At 46.9% G+C, this 15,969-nt stretch overlaps 6 protein-coding genes across 6 annotated transcripts; 3 read left to right on the top strand and 3 right to left on the bottom strand.

The window, feature by feature from the left end:
• Positions 1–349: 349 nt before the first annotated feature.
• Positions 350–6,197, top strand: FSST1_009919 (uncharacterized protein; the record flags this gene model as incomplete). The annotated part of the gene is made up of 13 exons (XM_083226935.1): positions 350–573; positions 624–760; positions 812–835; positions 889–1,282; positions 1,333–1,634; positions 1,681–2,143; positions 2,191–2,922; positions 2,989–3,069; positions 3,122–3,677; positions 3,733–4,110; positions 4,166–4,487; positions 4,551–4,826; positions 4,885–6,197. 13 exons carry the CDS (start codon positions 350–352, stop codon positions 6,195–6,197), a joined length of 5,202 nt encoding a protein of 1,733 aa, XP_083085880.1.
• Positions 6,198–7,498: 1,301 nt separating this feature from the next.
• On the bottom strand, positions 7,499–7,882 carry FSST1_009920 (uncharacterized protein; the record flags this gene model as incomplete). The annotated part of the gene is made up of 2 exons (XM_083226936.1): positions 7,499–7,608; positions 7,663–7,882. The coding sequence occupies 2 exons, from the start codon at positions 7,880–7,882 to the stop codon at positions 7,499–7,501; spliced, it is 330 nt and encodes a 109-aa protein (XP_083085881.1).
• Positions 7,883–9,246: 1,364 nt separating this feature from the next.
• FSST1_009921 (uncharacterized protein) lies at positions 9,247–10,465 on the top strand (the record flags this gene model as incomplete). The annotated part of the gene is made up of 4 exons (XM_083226938.1): positions 9,247–9,374; positions 9,427–9,873; positions 9,932–10,215; positions 10,278–10,465. The coding sequence occupies 4 exons, from the start codon at positions 9,247–9,249 to the stop codon at positions 10,463–10,465; spliced, it is 1,047 nt and encodes a 348-aa protein (XP_083085882.1).
• A 1,715-nt stretch (positions 10,466–12,180) lies between these two features.
• On the top strand, positions 12,181–12,567 carry FSST1_009922 (uncharacterized protein; the record flags this gene model as incomplete). The annotated part of the gene is made up of 2 exons (XM_083226939.1): positions 12,181–12,298; positions 12,356–12,567. The coding sequence occupies 2 exons, from the start codon at positions 12,181–12,183 to the stop codon at positions 12,565–12,567; spliced, it is 330 nt and encodes a 109-aa protein (XP_083085883.1).
• An 89-nt stretch (positions 12,568–12,656) lies between these two features.
• On the bottom strand, positions 12,657–14,369 carry FSST1_009923 (uncharacterized protein; the record flags this gene model as incomplete). The annotated part of the gene is made up of 1 exon (XM_083226940.1): positions 12,657–14,369. One exon carries the CDS (start codon positions 14,367–14,369, stop codon positions 12,657–12,659), a length of 1,713 nt encoding a protein of 570 aa, XP_083085884.1.
• Positions 14,370–14,789: 420 nt separating this feature from the next.
• FSST1_009924 (uncharacterized protein) lies at positions 14,790–15,290 on the bottom strand (the record flags this gene model as incomplete). The annotated part of the gene is made up of 2 exons (XM_083226941.1): positions 14,790–15,022; positions 15,074–15,290. 2 exons carry the CDS (start codon positions 15,288–15,290, stop codon positions 14,790–14,792), a joined length of 450 nt encoding a protein of 149 aa, XP_083085885.1.
• Positions 15,291–15,969: the final 679 nt, after the last annotated feature.

Here is a 15,969-nt window from a genome sequence, read left to right on the forward strand (position 1 = left end):
CTCTTGCTAATACCCTGCAACACAGGAGATTGTGATACAACCGTAAGAATAAGTGCTTGAAGGATGTGGGAGATAGATATACGTCCTACAATCCTGTGTCAAGACAACAAGCCACGTTCTCTATTCTTTACCTTTTGTCACTCCTTCAATACCCATCTTTGTCGGCATCATGCGGTCCCAACTATCGCATTTTGCCCTTTGGGTAGCAGCGAGTCAAGTCGCTCTTTTTCCTTCACTCGTTCATACTTACAATGAGATTCCTAGCGCTCACCAGGAGAGGGCTACTAAGGATCTATGGCCAATTGATGGTGAGTTGACATTTGCGTCAAGAGGCCGACATGTGTTGATAATGTCTTTAGAAAAAACTCAACAAATCTTTAATAAGATCCAGCATAGCCCTGCCCATCAGAATCCGGAAGAAGCACCACCAGTGCAGATTCCTGCAGATGCCATTGGTATGAACAGGACTTTAACTAATTACACGTCTGCCTCACATTTGCAGACGAGAAGCGCCAGCCTGTTACAAAAACGTGATGCTCTACGCTGCGATAACGCACCTTGCATTGATGGAAGGTATGGATATCACTTTCACCAGTCTCTTCGTTTCTAACAAATTAATACAGCTGCTGTGGTAAGAACAGCATTTGCGGCTATGGACCTGACTATTGCGGTGATGGGTGCAAGTCTCAGTGTGACGCTACAGCTATGTGTGGAGAATTCAGCGAGGACGCTGACATGCCGTGCGGCATGAAGCTTTGTTGTAAGTATTGGCCAATATTCTCTCTCAAATACCATACTGACAAGACAATAGGTAGCGCAACCGGCTGGTGCGGTAGTAAGTAGCATCGCCTATCACTAACTATCTAACACTCTGCTGACCCCATTTAGCCACCGAGGTCTACTGTGATAATGCTGACCCCATCCACAAGACTCTACCTTGTCAAGCTGGCTATGGTTCTTGTGCCATTACTGGTCCACCAGCGTGTGCAAAAGGTAGCGGCGGTTCCAGTGCCAGAACCATCGGCTATTATCAGTCCTGGAACGTTCGAACTCGACTATGTAACAAAGTTTCACCCAAGCAGCTTGACACTAGCAAGTTCACACACATTTTCTTTTCATTCGCCTTTATCGACCCTTCGTCTTTCAAGGTTGCCCCTGCCCACCCAGACGACATTGCGCTTATGAAAGAGTTTACGTCTTTGGCGAGTAGCAAGCTGAAGACCTGGATCGCCATTGGAGGCTTCGACTTTTCCAATCCTGAAGTTGCAACCCATAAGACATGGTATGTATCGTGACCACGATGGCCATGAACTTCAATTGACCATTTCATAGGAGTCAAATGGTGTCTAGCAAAACCAACCGAGCCGCGTTCATCAGCTCCGTGAAGGAGTATATGGATACCTTTGGGTTTTCTGGCGTTGATCTTGACTGGGAATACCCAGGCGACCCTAAAAGAGGCGGCAACAAACTAGCCGACACAAGGAACCTTGTTTCTCTTGTAAGAGAAATGCGTGCAGCTTTTGGGCAGTCTTACGGTATCAGTCTCACCCTTGCTCCCGACTATTGGTATCTCAGATGGTTCGATGCAAAGGCCATGGAACCATACGTCGACTTTTTCGGCTTTATGGCTTATGGTATGTATACTGTAACATTCGTCGTTCCTCATACTGACAACGGTAGATTTGCATGGCTCCTGGGATGCCGACGTCTTAACCCTTGGTAAAAAGGTTCGCGGTCAAGCCGATATTCGTGAGATTCGCAATAACACGGTGCCTCTTTGGTTCGAAGGCCTGAACCCCCAGAAACTCAACTTTGGCCTCGCCATGTACGGTAGAGGCTACACTCTAAGCGATCCATCTTGCAACCAACTACTTTGCGGCTTCTCAGGTCCCAGCAAGCCAGCTCCATGTACCGGATTCGGAGGTGTAATGTCTCTCATCGAAATCCAGCAGCTAATCAAGAAGAAGAACCTGAAGCCTCAGTACCTAGCCGACTCGATGATGAAGCAGATTACCTGGGATGATCAATGGATTGGCTACGATGACGAGGAGACATTCGCAGCCAAGAGAGCTTTTGCTGATAGTCTTTGTTTTGGAGGCACTATGATTTGGAGTATTGATTTCCAAGTCCCAGGTTCTGGCTCGTAAGTACTACCAATACTTAGTTGGCGATGACATCTAACAATTGCAGACCGGACGACGCAGAAGGGGAAGTAGTCTATCTTGATCCCTCTGTCTACTCAGGAACACCAGCCCAATGTACCGGACCTTGCCAACTCGTGCTGCCACCGAGAGCGTTGCCCTCCAAGACTACCATCTCCATTCCACCTTTCAAGACGTCTCTGGAGGTTGCGCCCGGATCTACCAAGACAATAACAGTCACGGTTCCAAATATTGTTACAGAGTCGATAGACTACTACAATGTCAGAATCACGTCTGGTCAAAGTCAAGGAACCCTTACACCGACTCCAAGTATCAACATCAAACCAATCACAACAACCCTTACTCTCGAAGGTGGCTCGACTCAAGTACGAACACTTACGCTACCTCCATGGCCCAAGATCGTTGGAGGTACAATCGCGCCAGGTAAGCCGGGTGCCTCCAAGACGAAGACAAGCAATACAGGAAATCCCTGGATCATAACCGGCCCCACACAAAATGACAACCCCCCGGAACCAACGTGGGAGCCTTATACGAAACCGCCTTTTGGCCAAGAAGATCCTAGCCCTACATGGCCTTCATCGTGGGAAATCAAGCCTGTTCAGACTGATGTCTCGGAAAAGGGCGAGGATGATGATGGTGACGGACCTAAGAGCAAGACCACTTGCAAGTTGTGGTTCTTTTGGGTTTGTATCAGCTGGCCGGAATTTGGAATTGACATCAAGGGTTGGGAATGGAATATTCCGCCTGGAATCCTGCCTCCGTAAGTTCATTCCTAGCATAGCCGCATCACTATTTGTGATTTACTTGCTAACATGACCTCGTCTAGTGGCCCACCCCCAATTGACAAGATCAAGTTGCCTCCTGGATTTACAATCAAAGGAACACTTCCCCCGTGGCCCAAGATGACGTAAGTTACTCCGAACTGCCCTCAATCGCTATGTTTAACGTTTGGTCAACAGTGTCCTTCCTGGAGGTCAAATCGCCCCTCCTCCTAAGCCTGAAGGATGTACACCAGCAGAAGCCTCTCTTTGCCTGACGACCAGCGCCTTTGCCACAACCGTTTCCAATGGAGTGACAAGGACGACAGCAACGCAGGTGAAATCGACGTGTGCCACCATCACCGGATGCAACTTCAAGGATGTCGAGGCTACTAAAGAAGTCGAGAGCTGCAAACTCACGAAGAGGGCTCTCGATTTTGGGAACATGATGCCAGAGGTGACTGGTCTTCCTGAGCATGAGAAGCGCAGTCTTACAAAGAGACGTCTCATGGCTGATTGGAGTTGTGAGTCCAACGGAGACGCAGCCTTCATTCTCCTCCACTCGCCCACAAGCAGCCTCGCGCGCCGAATTGTGCTTCAATTACTCAACGAGCGCAAAGAGAAACTGGAAGCGCGTGGTATGGTAGCCGACTACAAAGAATTTCGGGCAGATGATCTTGGTTTCACAGGCTTTTTTATCCTCTATAACGCTGGACCCCTCGCCATGAAATACTTCAAGTCCAGCGAGGTCCCAGAGGTAAGTCTATATTTTGAACGCACAATGCAGAAGCTAACTAAAGGGTATTTGTTAGGTACGATGGATTTACAGAAACAAAGGCAGCGCATTTGGCCCATTTGCGAAACGAGATGAGTCTTGGCCACGTCCGAAGAATGACATCAAACCCAGGAATCTCAATAAGAGGAATACTTCCAAGAATCCTCAATCTCACAAACGACATGGTTCTTTGTCCAAGAGAACTGAACAAAATTCTGCCGATCGCATGTGGCAATTGTCCATGATGTCAATGCCCGAGAACTATCCTTTCGATATGGACTTTGGCTATGCGGACACGAGCAAGCCGCGCCACGAGCCTAGCAAGAAAAAGTTCACACATTATTATGACTCTTCGGGGGGAAGTGGCCAGACCGTCTATGTTATAGACGGTGGTTGGTTCGGCCCTCAGGAACCAGTCAGTACAACTACAATCTATATTGGTAGATTCACAATACTAATACGTCAAACAGGACTATGCAAACGCCAATCCCGTGCAGTTGACTCCTGACCCGATTTGGCAAATTGCCGATGATCCTCCTTTCGCCGACAAAGCTCACGGGTACCTAGTTTCGTCTTATGCCGTTGGGCACTCGATGGGAATAGCTCGTTCAGCCAATCTTGTCTTTATACCTTTCTACATGACAGGTACATTTGTCGGGGAGCGTGCCATTGAGTCTCTTCTGATGGTTGCTAATCATCAAAACGGCAAGATGAATAACAAGGCCGTTGTCAACATGTCGTTTGGAAACGCGTTTGTTGGCGCAAACGACCCCACGAGCTGGGGTATATACAGTGAGTGCCTCCCACGCCATGACATGTACAACTTCATCCACTGACGCATTGTGTACCTACTAGTGATGTTGATGCGCCTGATGGAAGAAAAGTACGGAACCGTGTTTGTCGCTGCTGCAGGCAATTTTCCCGATAAACCTTTTCACGAGCCACAAATGTCCATGAAGCAACTCAAGTCCAGGTTTATTGTCGGTGCTGTAGACGGCTACAGCAAAAAAGCCGATTTCAACGTCTTTGATGAGATGATCACAGACTGGGCACCAGGTGTAGAACTACCATTCAACAAGCCTCTACCGGGTTTGTCGCAGTATGACAATGGTGCCTCGGGAACATCTTTTGGTATGTTTTCGCTCTCAATTTCAACTCGAACTACTCTAACCACGTTTTCGAATCGCAGCCGCTCCCCTTGTCGCGGGACTCATTGCCTACGTCCGTGGACACCCTGGAGCAGCAGCGGCTGGTATTGCAACACCAGAACAGGTCAGGGCTGTTATTGACAGCAAGAAACGATTCCTGACCTACAGCCCAGAGCGACAAGACAAGATGATAGTTGTCTACAATGGCCAGGAACGACCGGCAGGTGTCGATCCTGTGGCCTGCAACCCCGGCGCGATACCAAAGAGAAGCCTAGAATCTCGCGACTTTGTGAGCTCATGTGATTTGCCTGGCTCTGGAGGTAGCAGTGGTGACGGAACTGGGCCTCGATTCGGACCCTCTGTTGAGTTCAAACCTGGAAAACCCGGTCCATTGTGCAGCGACGTTTGCGGAAAGCTTTGCGAAGGCTTCTGGTGCACCTTTAGCCCGACCGGAACGAACCCTGACTTTTCCAATCCTACTTCTCCTGCTGGATCAGATAACTCTAACTCTGGCTCTGGCTCTGGATCTGGATCTGGATCTGGATCTGGAGGAAACAATGGCAACTCCGGGCCAATTCATTTGACTGGTCTGCCTGACCTGCCTACGCCAACTGATAGCAGTGGTGTTCCGGTTGGTAAGGTCTGCCTCGCCTCTACTACCAACATTGTTTGCAACGGAGGGCCTCGAGGAGGCGTGTGCCAGACAAGCACATCCTGCATCAGCACCGGTGTAGACCCCAATTTTCCCACCATCACCGCATGGGTACCACCCACAAGCCCGTCTGGAGCCACATGCGCTTCGAGTACTACGTGGACTCTCTTGGGAGGTCCAAAGGGTCAGGCTACGATAACATCCAGCGCCTGTGCCTCCTGGAAGCCAAAGGAGACTCCCAAGCCAGAGACTCCCAAGCCAAACCCCGGTCCAAAGGGTCGCTGTATCACTGCACACACTTATATGCATAACTGTATCGGTTCCCCTGATGGCATGTGGGTCCAAGTCTGGGAGAATGGTATCCTAGTATGCGATGCTGGAAACGGTATCTGGTGGGCTTCTGATAAGTCTGTCTATCGAATGGACTGTGCTGGCAAAGCAAAGGTTAGTGTGTCCGACAACGGATCCAAGTTGACATATACCTCGGACGATGGGTTCGTAACCACCGGCAAGAACTATAAGAGGCAGTCAGATTCCGTTGTATGCGGTACTAAACCGGGTCGCGCCGGAATGCCAGACATAGATCTTCATGGTTTTCTCTTCGAGAATACCTTTATGACCAACAACTGTGAAGGGTGTCCTATTCCGGAGCTGTGCGATTACGATGCTGCTTCGTGTCCTTTCGACGGACAATGCAAGTAATCAGGACAACTACATACTATATTCATATGTATAACACATTCATTTGTATTCCATTTTTGTATATCTAGCAACAGCTTTGAGTAGAACGGTGTTGAGCGTGAAGGGTATCACGTGTACGATCACGTGATCACATCACACATACGTCTACATCTTTTTCTTGTCTGCAGTCCTTCAACTTAGATCTTCAATCATCACTATCACATACAAACAAAGAGGCATTGGATTTAAATACGATATTCATTTGTGTTGGGAATACTAAGAGCAAAACTGCTTAATATTGGACATAGATACAAAGGAGTTTCTGCGCAAACCAATGGTATTGGATGTGGGATTTGCTTGAAGATAATACAGTGATTGAAATGAAACCCTTCGAACTCGAGTCTCCTTCTTCTGATCAAAATGCCCCTGCTCTGTCTCAGCCTCAGGCGTTTCCTCAGTCTCTACCTCCTGGGCTTTATCTTCTTCTCTTGCGAGCTTCGTTTTCGTATACTCCCACACTTCATCAAAGGTCGCATTTTCTCAATCTAGTTCTTTCTTGGTTTAAATTGCCATATCATCTATCAGCCATCGATCATGCATAAGATAATGCAACTACCAAATGATGGTGTCTGAAGTTTAGGGTATACAAATAAATGACCTAAGCTTGTAACCTAAATTGCATAAAGTAACCTACTAATTTCGTCCCTTATGCCTTCTTCTTCTTGTGAACCGTACAAACAAATATTGATTGTGTGTATTGGATGAAGTAGACTTTGGCTGGGGCTCGGGCTCAGGCTCAGACTCCTTGAGCTGGTCGGCGAAGAACACCCATGACTCTACTAAAGGAACTTCCCTCGAGGTCGGAAATATCGATACTGGGACTTGGCCGCCACTGGGAGAGGTAATGGTGATGCGAGGGATGGTGGTATCTATTTTGATAATTAAAATTGACTAAGTCGGCGAATAAAACGAGGCAATTGACTGAAGACTGGAACTGTATGGGAAGAAGACAATCGACATGAATTTCTAACCTATGGACTGATCTAATGCGCACTGGTTGTCCAAATGGAGGCGCACTTTCTGTCGTGAATCACGAACGAGAGCCAACTAAACGTCAAAATGGGAAGAAACGGAGAACATTAAACGTCAGTTAGAAATGATGAGATGCACGTAATTCTATTTAGTAGACCAACTTAAAGATTGCATTTGCACAGATGACGTGGGAGACCACAATCAAGATACCGTCGTTATGCCACGGTCCGTTCAAAATCCAGGCCCATCATACAGCATCCACTGGACGTCTTAGCTACGACTTGTGGGTATCAGTGGCAGAAAGCCTTGAATGATTGATAGTCACGAATGTCGATACAGTCTTCGCCTTGGTAGACTTGTTTCTCAGTTTTCGTGCAATCGTTCTTTGTGTAAAGGAAGACTATGCCATAGTCAGTAATCTCCTGTTATGGTAATTGTAGATTGAAGAACAAACCGCGGCAGGTCTCTGTGATTTGCTTGACGTCCATGTAGTCTCGCGGCAGATGAAAACATTCTCCATCGGGAAAGGACTCTGTGTGTCCACTGACTCCCCATCCACAACCGATCATGTTGGGAAAGGTTTTGATCGTCACAGCATTATCCTCTGTGCGCTGAGCAATGGTGGCAGGCAGTGTGAATGCCAGAATAAAGAGAGATACGAGATTGAACTGCATATTGAAAGATTGATAGGCTGGAATAAGAAGTGTAGATGGAAGTAGTAATAATGCCAGATATGTTGGAGATGAGAATGGTCTGAGTAGATGGAATTGGTCTTGGATGTCGGGTTTTGTACTGTGATTTATAACTTTTCCAACAGGAGGCCTCGCATGTTATGATGAGTAGTTTAGAACTTCTCACAAGGCACAAGGAAAGCCGTGCCAAATCGGAGCTGAAATTGGTAGTAGATTCTGGTGCGTTTCGTGCTACATGACCGACCATGTAAGAAATAAGACTGGCGGTGAGTAATTACCGAATATCTCGGGCTACGCGATCAAAGATTACACCTCTCCTCAATATTTACCGTTTTGTTATTTGGTGACTCCTCCTCAGGGTATCAGAAAAATTGACCACTGGAAGCATAAGAGACGAAATTAGTGGGTCACTTTATGCTCCTTAGACTATGGTTCTTAGACTACTTATTTTTATACCCTAAGACTTAGGAGGCCATCGTTTCTGCTATCCACTAGCTCCCTTACCCAATGAAGTATAAATCACGACGTAAAGATCAAGGCTTCAGTATTTCAGCTTCATGCAGGCATAATCTCATGCCGTCAGCAATCAGCGTGGCCGGCCCACCTCAACGTTTTGAGCCATGTAATGGATTCAAGCAACTCGAGCTCTATTAGATAAAAAAAGAAGCCAAGAAGAAATAAATAATTTAATTGTATATCCTGAATGGCAGAAAGTGTTGGGAATTTTCTATATGATTGCTAAATGCTACCGCCAAGCCAGATCTTTGTGTCTTGGGCGATTTTGTACATAGTACTCTGCCGGGTGGTCATGAGAGTGTGCTGACAAGTGTTTCCTGCAGGAAGTAAGCAAGAGAATATCATAGCCCGCGGTCTATTCTAGACCCCGATGATGACGGCACAAACAATTCTGACACCCAACCAATCCATTTTTGGTTAATTCTCTAATGTAACATAAAAAACTCTCGGAGGTGGACACGGATCAGTACCGATGACCCGGTTACGGAAAACAGTCAAGGCCAGGAGTCACAACCTCCGCCTTTTGCGCCTCGTCGCTGTAACTTCAGCCGCACGTAACATTGCATTTTCACAACGACAATCTTACAGTAAGATGAGATACCTGGCCCTTGACAGCGTGATGAAGCGTTTTCAAATCATGCAAACATGTGTTAGCGATACTCCTAGACATGGCTTGTTGAGAATGTCTGCTTCAACCTCAAGGTTATAAAGGTTCGCTGATCTCCCTCCCAACTGGGACATAATCTCAACAATCCAGAGCATTTCTACATTTCTTCATTGCATCTAGAATCGTCAATTGAAACCACGCACTACCCATTCCAACCATCAAAATGACTTCAGACTTCCTTGGTGGCAATCATTGCGCTCAGATCAAACCAAAGTCTGGCGAGGATCGTCTGGCCCTCGAGAAGGAGTATTATTGGCCAAATGGATATGAGATTGTAGTCAACATGTGGGGGTATGTCACAGTCTACTTGATGTGTATACATTTGCTAAAGAGTTTCGAACAGGCAGAGCGACTTTGTTCGCAGCAAGGTCAAGCAGTTTGCCGAAGAATGGACACGCTATGCCAACCTCAGCTTCAAATGGATGGAGCGCGACGCCCCAGGGGACTCTGATATCCGCATCTCCTTTGACCGAGATGGCTACTGGTCGTACATTGGCACCAACTGCCGAAGCATCAGTCAGGACCAGCCAACCATGAACTATGGTGGGATGACTGATGACATGAGCGATTTGGAGTTCAGTACAGCTGTCTGTCATGAATTCGGTCACGCACTAGGTTTCATCCATGAACAGGCGTCTCCAGTTGCCAACATTCAATGGAACAAGCCAGTAGTCTATGAATACTATGAGAGGGTCTACGGCTGGAACCAGAGTTCAGTTGACTTTAACTTGTTTGCAACATTCAAGCAGGAGGATGTCATTAACTCCAGATACGATCGAACATCTATCATGTCAGTGCTCTCAGGTATTAGACACTAGTCTTGGGGTTTTGTGCTAATATGAACCAAGGCAATACTCCTACGATGCTAGCATGACACTCGATGGTTCCTCTGCCCCATGGAACAGAGTGATCTCCAACCTTGATAAGGTCTTCGCCATGCGACTCTACCCTAAGGAGGGTATCCAGCGAACCACTACAGACGGTGTTTACTTCATCAACCGCGAGCGCAACGGGTTTGAAGCTTCTGGAATTGCGTACTACTCGCACTTCGGTAACAATGATGGCCAACAGCCTGACACCTACGTTGAAGTTTCCAACGGGTCTTTCGCTTGGTGGGAAAATGGCGGAGAAGGTATGTCGCTCTGATTTCTACCCCCAATCTTCAACGTATGTTTGCTAATGAATCATTCGCAGCCACCTTTGGCGGAAGCGGCCATGTCATCAAATGGAACTTGGCCGAGGACGCTGGACGATCACCATTGTACACAAGAGTTGGATTTGCGGACAAGGAGGATGAGAAGTGGAATGTTTATCGTGATGACAGCCGTGTTCTTTTCGAGAGAGATGGGTGGCAATTTCGCGCTGTGTTTTGGGCCTTCTAATGGCCCTCTAGTGACACTTCATAGGACAGTCTAAGGGGTGGTGTTATCTTTCGTTTCAACACTGTGTATCGTGATGTTACTTCTTCAATCATAAATTAACCAATTAAGTACCTAAGTAGTAGTAATTGAATACCAACTCTAATTTAATGTAGTTAATGTCTAACAGAATCGTGATTACGGGACTGTGAGTATGAGAGCGATTAAATGAATGCATTGCAGATCTGACTTCAGAGGACTGCGCACTGTAAGATCATAAGAACAGGTGATCATGCACGTGATACCCCTGAGGCTCAATAAGAATGTTCGCTGATCTAGCAAGCAATTTTCCAACATGTCTATCGAATCGGCTTTCTAATCTAGTCATAATCACAATTCTGGAGGACACCAGAGTCTCTTTATCAACTTTGCCTTATCCCAAAGACACTTCTCTTGCCTCTTCTTCGCTCTATTAACAATGATCACTTTGGCCCGCTCCACCATCGGCACAACCACCGAAACATGTCATTTCATATCCAATCCAACCTTCACCACCGTCGCCACAAGAGAATAAACTTTGATACATATTGAAGCTGGTGACATCCTGGTGATATTTGAGAAGCTCGCGAGCTATCTCCTCTCTATAGTGCCCTTGATAAACTCGAGTCAGTTTGCAACCGCCGAGGAAGGTAATAAGAAGATTGAGAAATTTTTGGGACCTCATACCTTTTTTCACAAGGTTATATCCGCAATAGTTAAGACCCGTTGTGCAGGTAGCGGCATTGGCATAGCTTGCCAAAGTGGCAAGAGTGGATAGAAATAATAGAGAGCGCTTCATTTTTGCGGATGTTGATGAAGGAAGGTTGGGAGGAGTCTACAGTAGTCAACGTGATTGCAATATATTCGTTTTTCAACACAGCAATTGCTTGGGTGCGGGATGTCCTTTATGTTCTCTCTTCTGAATGAGGCCTTTCCTGCTGCAACGTAGCAGAGTAAAGAGCGAGATGTCGTAATGAAGATGTTCTCAGCATTACATGAATGTTCTTGCATTCTCGTCGGGCTGTGTTATTCTGAAGTGGGTACTTCTGTCATGAGTTTGAGTGTGAGTGTCTAACGGTCCAATGATTGGACTAGCTAGTCAGCCTCAATTGTTTGTCGACTAGTGTCGGTACTCCCGATGCAGATTATCTTCAGCCAGCCAAAATGTCTGACGTTACTCCGCAATCCAATCTTGGCCTCATCTGATTTGTCGCAAGTTCAAGGGTCGCTTACCACCTGCATTAGCTCGGTGACATCGATATCTGACGTAAGTTTTGATAGCTTTCAGCTTTTGGGCATGTGTCCAATCGATTTTAATTATGAACTCTAGGCTGATCTCATCAATAAAAACCACCAAAATTTCTCGGGGTCTATTCTAGATGCCTAACAAATATCTTGGTGGATATCGGGCTTATGGAATAGCTGCAATGAACCTTGTCACGGACTGGCCGTTGCAGGAAATGGAGTGAGGTGAAGAAACGTTGCAATCATTCCAGTGTAAATAATAATACAGGTTATGATGTTTAAAACTAAAGCGTATTAGAAGGCATGTCCTATAAGTACGATCAATTCCTCCATAAGTTACCATCGTCAGTAGAGACATCAGTCAAGCCAGTAAACACCATCTCAACACACAACAGCTCAATTGGCATCACTTCAATTTCTGTATTTCCTGCACATCCAAGTTCACTACCACTGCCATGAGACTCGCAACTCTTGTCGCTGCCACTGGTGCCATCTTCACCGCCGGTGTTACTGCCCTGGCTTGTAAAGACGGCCTCAAATATTGTGCCTATAACCTACAAAGCGGAGGTCACTGTATGTTTTTTCTCCCCATCCATGCCCAAAACATGGCTTGCTAACTATCCATTTTAGTCTGGACAGAAGATGAGATTTGGTCTCAGCTGCAATCTGAGGGACTTCCAGACGGTTACACTCGAGGTCACATAAAGCATACATTGTTCAAATGTGAGGATCGCTGGCACTGGGCTAAGGCTCACTTATACTATGTGGACTGGTGTGCCAATAGTTGCGAAAATGGAGGAAATAACAACGACGATCGTTGCAGACCTCACACAAACGATTGACGGTGATGAGAGGGAGTGAAGGATTTAAAGGGGATAATATAAGTAGATAAATATACTAGTATAGAATATAGTTGAAAGAATGTTATCATTTACGAGCTGCAATATACCGAGTCCAACGCGAATGAGTTGGGTCGGTGAACCCAGTCGGGTGTACATGGGTCATCGCTGTTGTTGATCCATTCACCTTGAGGGCTGCTAGCAATGAACCAAATTCTTGTCTCTCCACTTTCGGGTACGGTGAAGTGGAAATTTGCGTTGATCCATGTCTTCGTCTGGGCCTCGCTGGTGGGGTATCTGTTTCCGATCCTGTCGTCGTCTTGGTAAACCCGAATATATGGAACCAAGCTACCGCCACCCCTTTGAGGGATCGCGTAATACTCTTGCCACCACCACCTGTAGCTGCAGTAGAACCTGGTACCGGGGCAGGCCTTGACATCCTGATAGATCCACATGCTCTTGTCGAAATCAAACTGACCAGTCTGAAGCCGATAATCCGTACCGCCCTCGCCACCTTGGACGGGCCTTAAGGCAACGGGTACTTTGCCGCCAGGATTAGGATCCTCCTGCCATGGAGAGAACTTGCCGTTGTCAAATCCGCCGTTGATGATGGAGGTATCGTATGAGCAGGTAGGAGCGGGCTCAATACCGGTTTCACAGAAACAGCGAGTCTCATAGTACCTAATAGTAGTTCGGTCTGTGCTGAGCTGAGTGATTGTGCCCAAATACAGAGAGCATTGACTATCCTTCTCGAATATAAATGTCACACAGTTACTCTTCCCCTGACAAGATGTGTAGCAATCGAGAAGAGAGGAGGATGAGCCTTCGCCGAGATATCTCCAATCGTTGGTAGTGCCATAAACATACCCCCTTGCACCACAGATAGCGCCTTCAGGTGTTGGCTTTTCCATGTTGTTGATGCAACCGGTGGCGGTTTCAGAAGCAGTGGTGGTAGCCTCTTCAGTAGTGGTAGCCTCTTCTGTGGTAGTGGTGGCGGCTTCAGTAGTAGCAGTGGTGTCTTCAGAAGTAGTAGTGGCATCCTCAGAAGTGGTGGCATCCCCAGAAGTGGTGGCATCTCCAGAAGTGGTTGCAGCAGCTTCAGTAGTGGTGGCAGGCTCTTCGATGATCACAACGGGCTCTGAGCTGGTGACTTCCCTAACAAAAATCTCTGGATGACCTCTTCGAACAAAGTTTCTTGGGACAATGGTGATGACAGCATCTGCAGTGGTGGTAGCCGCTTCAGTTGTGTCTACGGGGAGGTCCCCGGTGTTGGTTGCGGTAAAGGGGTCATCATAGACAGGAGGCTCTGGGTCGGGGCACTCAGTTGAGGTGGTAGTGCCCAGAGTGGTGCCGGTAGATGAGTCGGTCTCACCGGCTGTAGTGGTCAAATCAGTTGAGCCGCTCTCACTTGCAGTAGTGGTGCCGGTAGATGAGCCACTCTCACTGACAGTAGTGGTCAAGTCAGTTGAGAGGGCAGAACCTGTGGTGGTTGACTGCTCAACGCTAGTGGAACCAGTCTCAGTCTTGCTGGTAGCGAAAGTGGTCTCGGTTGAGGTTGCAGATAAAGACTCTGTTGTGGATTCGCTCTCGCTGATGGTGAGACTGGTCTTAATGGAAGTTCCAGACAAAGACTCGGTCAAGCTCGACTCCTCGGTTTGGGTCGTAGCAGAGCCAGTCTCGACGGTGGTCTCAGCAGTGGTCGTAATGACGGCTACGGAGCTCGAAGAGGGGCGGCACGGCCCAGCATTAACGAAGGGGCTGAGGGCCGCAGCAATAACAAACGAACGGACGAAATGGCGAGCCATGTCTGCGATAATCGAGATTTTCCGATAATGAAAAAACGCAAGAATCTAGAGAAAAGAAAAGTTGGGGGGTAAAATCTAGATTTAATCCTTCTCTTCCCCTGACATATTTTGCCTCATCGACCTCGTGTTGGCTTTGTTGTTATTACTTAGTGTAGATCTTTTGGAGCTATTGACAACTAATGTTCCCAAACAATACTAGCGCTTTGCTACTTGAGTGTTTTTTGGAAAGGTGTTATCGATAGTCTTTGCACGACAGTTCAGCTGAGACCGTTAGTTCCAGGGGCTCGTCACGATCATTGGTTCTTTGGGCTTAGTTCTTGGCGAGAAATTAGTGGCGTCGTCGCTAGTGTGCAATCAAGCGAAAATCTTATCCTAGCAGCCTAAGTACCCTGTATCTATCTAGACCTTTGTTTGATAAATCTAAGCAGTCCAGTCCCGCTTGCCTCCCACATACTCTCTGCACCAGTAGATACCCTGAACAGTCCAACCGTCTACAGTATACAAAGTTGGAACAGTGACGGCCCTGTCATGGGTCTTATGGCAAGTGAACTGTTTGAATCCATTGTTTCCACCTCCAACCCAAGCGTTGTTTCTTTGATCGTAGGCATTGGCGTTAATATCCACGTTAAAAGTAACGCCTGAATTGAATCGACCTGTTGAGAGTCAGCGTCATGATTTTCGATATTTCTTTGTAAATAACTCACAAGCTGTCCGTTTGCCTTCCCACACGTGATATTGCCCATGCGTCACATCAACGTAGTCATCAGGGCGTCTACCCCAAGCCCCGGCATTGTCCGCGTAGTAGGCACAGCCACTGGAGATCTCATTGCCCTTCCTGGAGTTGACAATGTAGATGGATTCCCAACCAGCACTGACTGAGGTGATGCCGGCCAAGGCAGCTGTAAGAGCGGTGAACTTCATGATGGCTGTAAATGATTGTAGAAATGAACAAGGTAGAGAGATTGGCTGTAATAGTCGTCGAGTGAGTTGAGTATTGTTAACTGAAAAATCTGAGATGTTGGAGATGGTATTTATAGAGGAAACCTGTGCATCAAACAGTAAATATCACTGGCGGTTAAATTCTAGGATTGTGCGACCTGATACCTTTGTTGAACCAAATCTAACCGAAACTAGTATTATTTTTCAAATTCATTTAAGTCAAGGTCTCTACGTATGAAGTGACCGGGGGTTCATTTAAGCATATTGGCTAAGTTGGAGAGTATTGCATGCTGACATACTGTAAAGCCCGCTTACTCTACATATACGAGGTAACAATCTAGACTAGACCGATCAGCCGCACCTCCACTCGCAGATAATAACCCAAAGCATAAGAGACAACTTCTTGTCATACTATTGAAGTAACCCATCAACTGGTCCCATGTTTCACCAACGGGGAAAATAATGCATATGCGATGGTTGATAATCAATGACATAATATCCGGACTGAGAACAATGTTCTAGAACGAGATCCTTGAGTACCATTCTTTGACCGCCTTATGCACTGGGTCCAATAAGGCACTCAAGAATACGCCTGTAATTTTGTCAAGGATCTGGTCCTTTTGGCAGGCGAGTCGAGGACTTCATCAGTTCGCCTTCACTG

Source organism: Fusarium sambucinum, chromosome II (assembly GCF_050947815.1).
Source record: "Fusarium sambucinum isolate potato_lamoka chromosome II, whole genome shotgun sequence".
Classification (NCBI taxonomy): domain Eukaryota; kingdom Fungi; phylum Ascomycota; class Sordariomycetes; order Hypocreales; family Nectriaceae; genus Fusarium; species Fusarium sambucinum.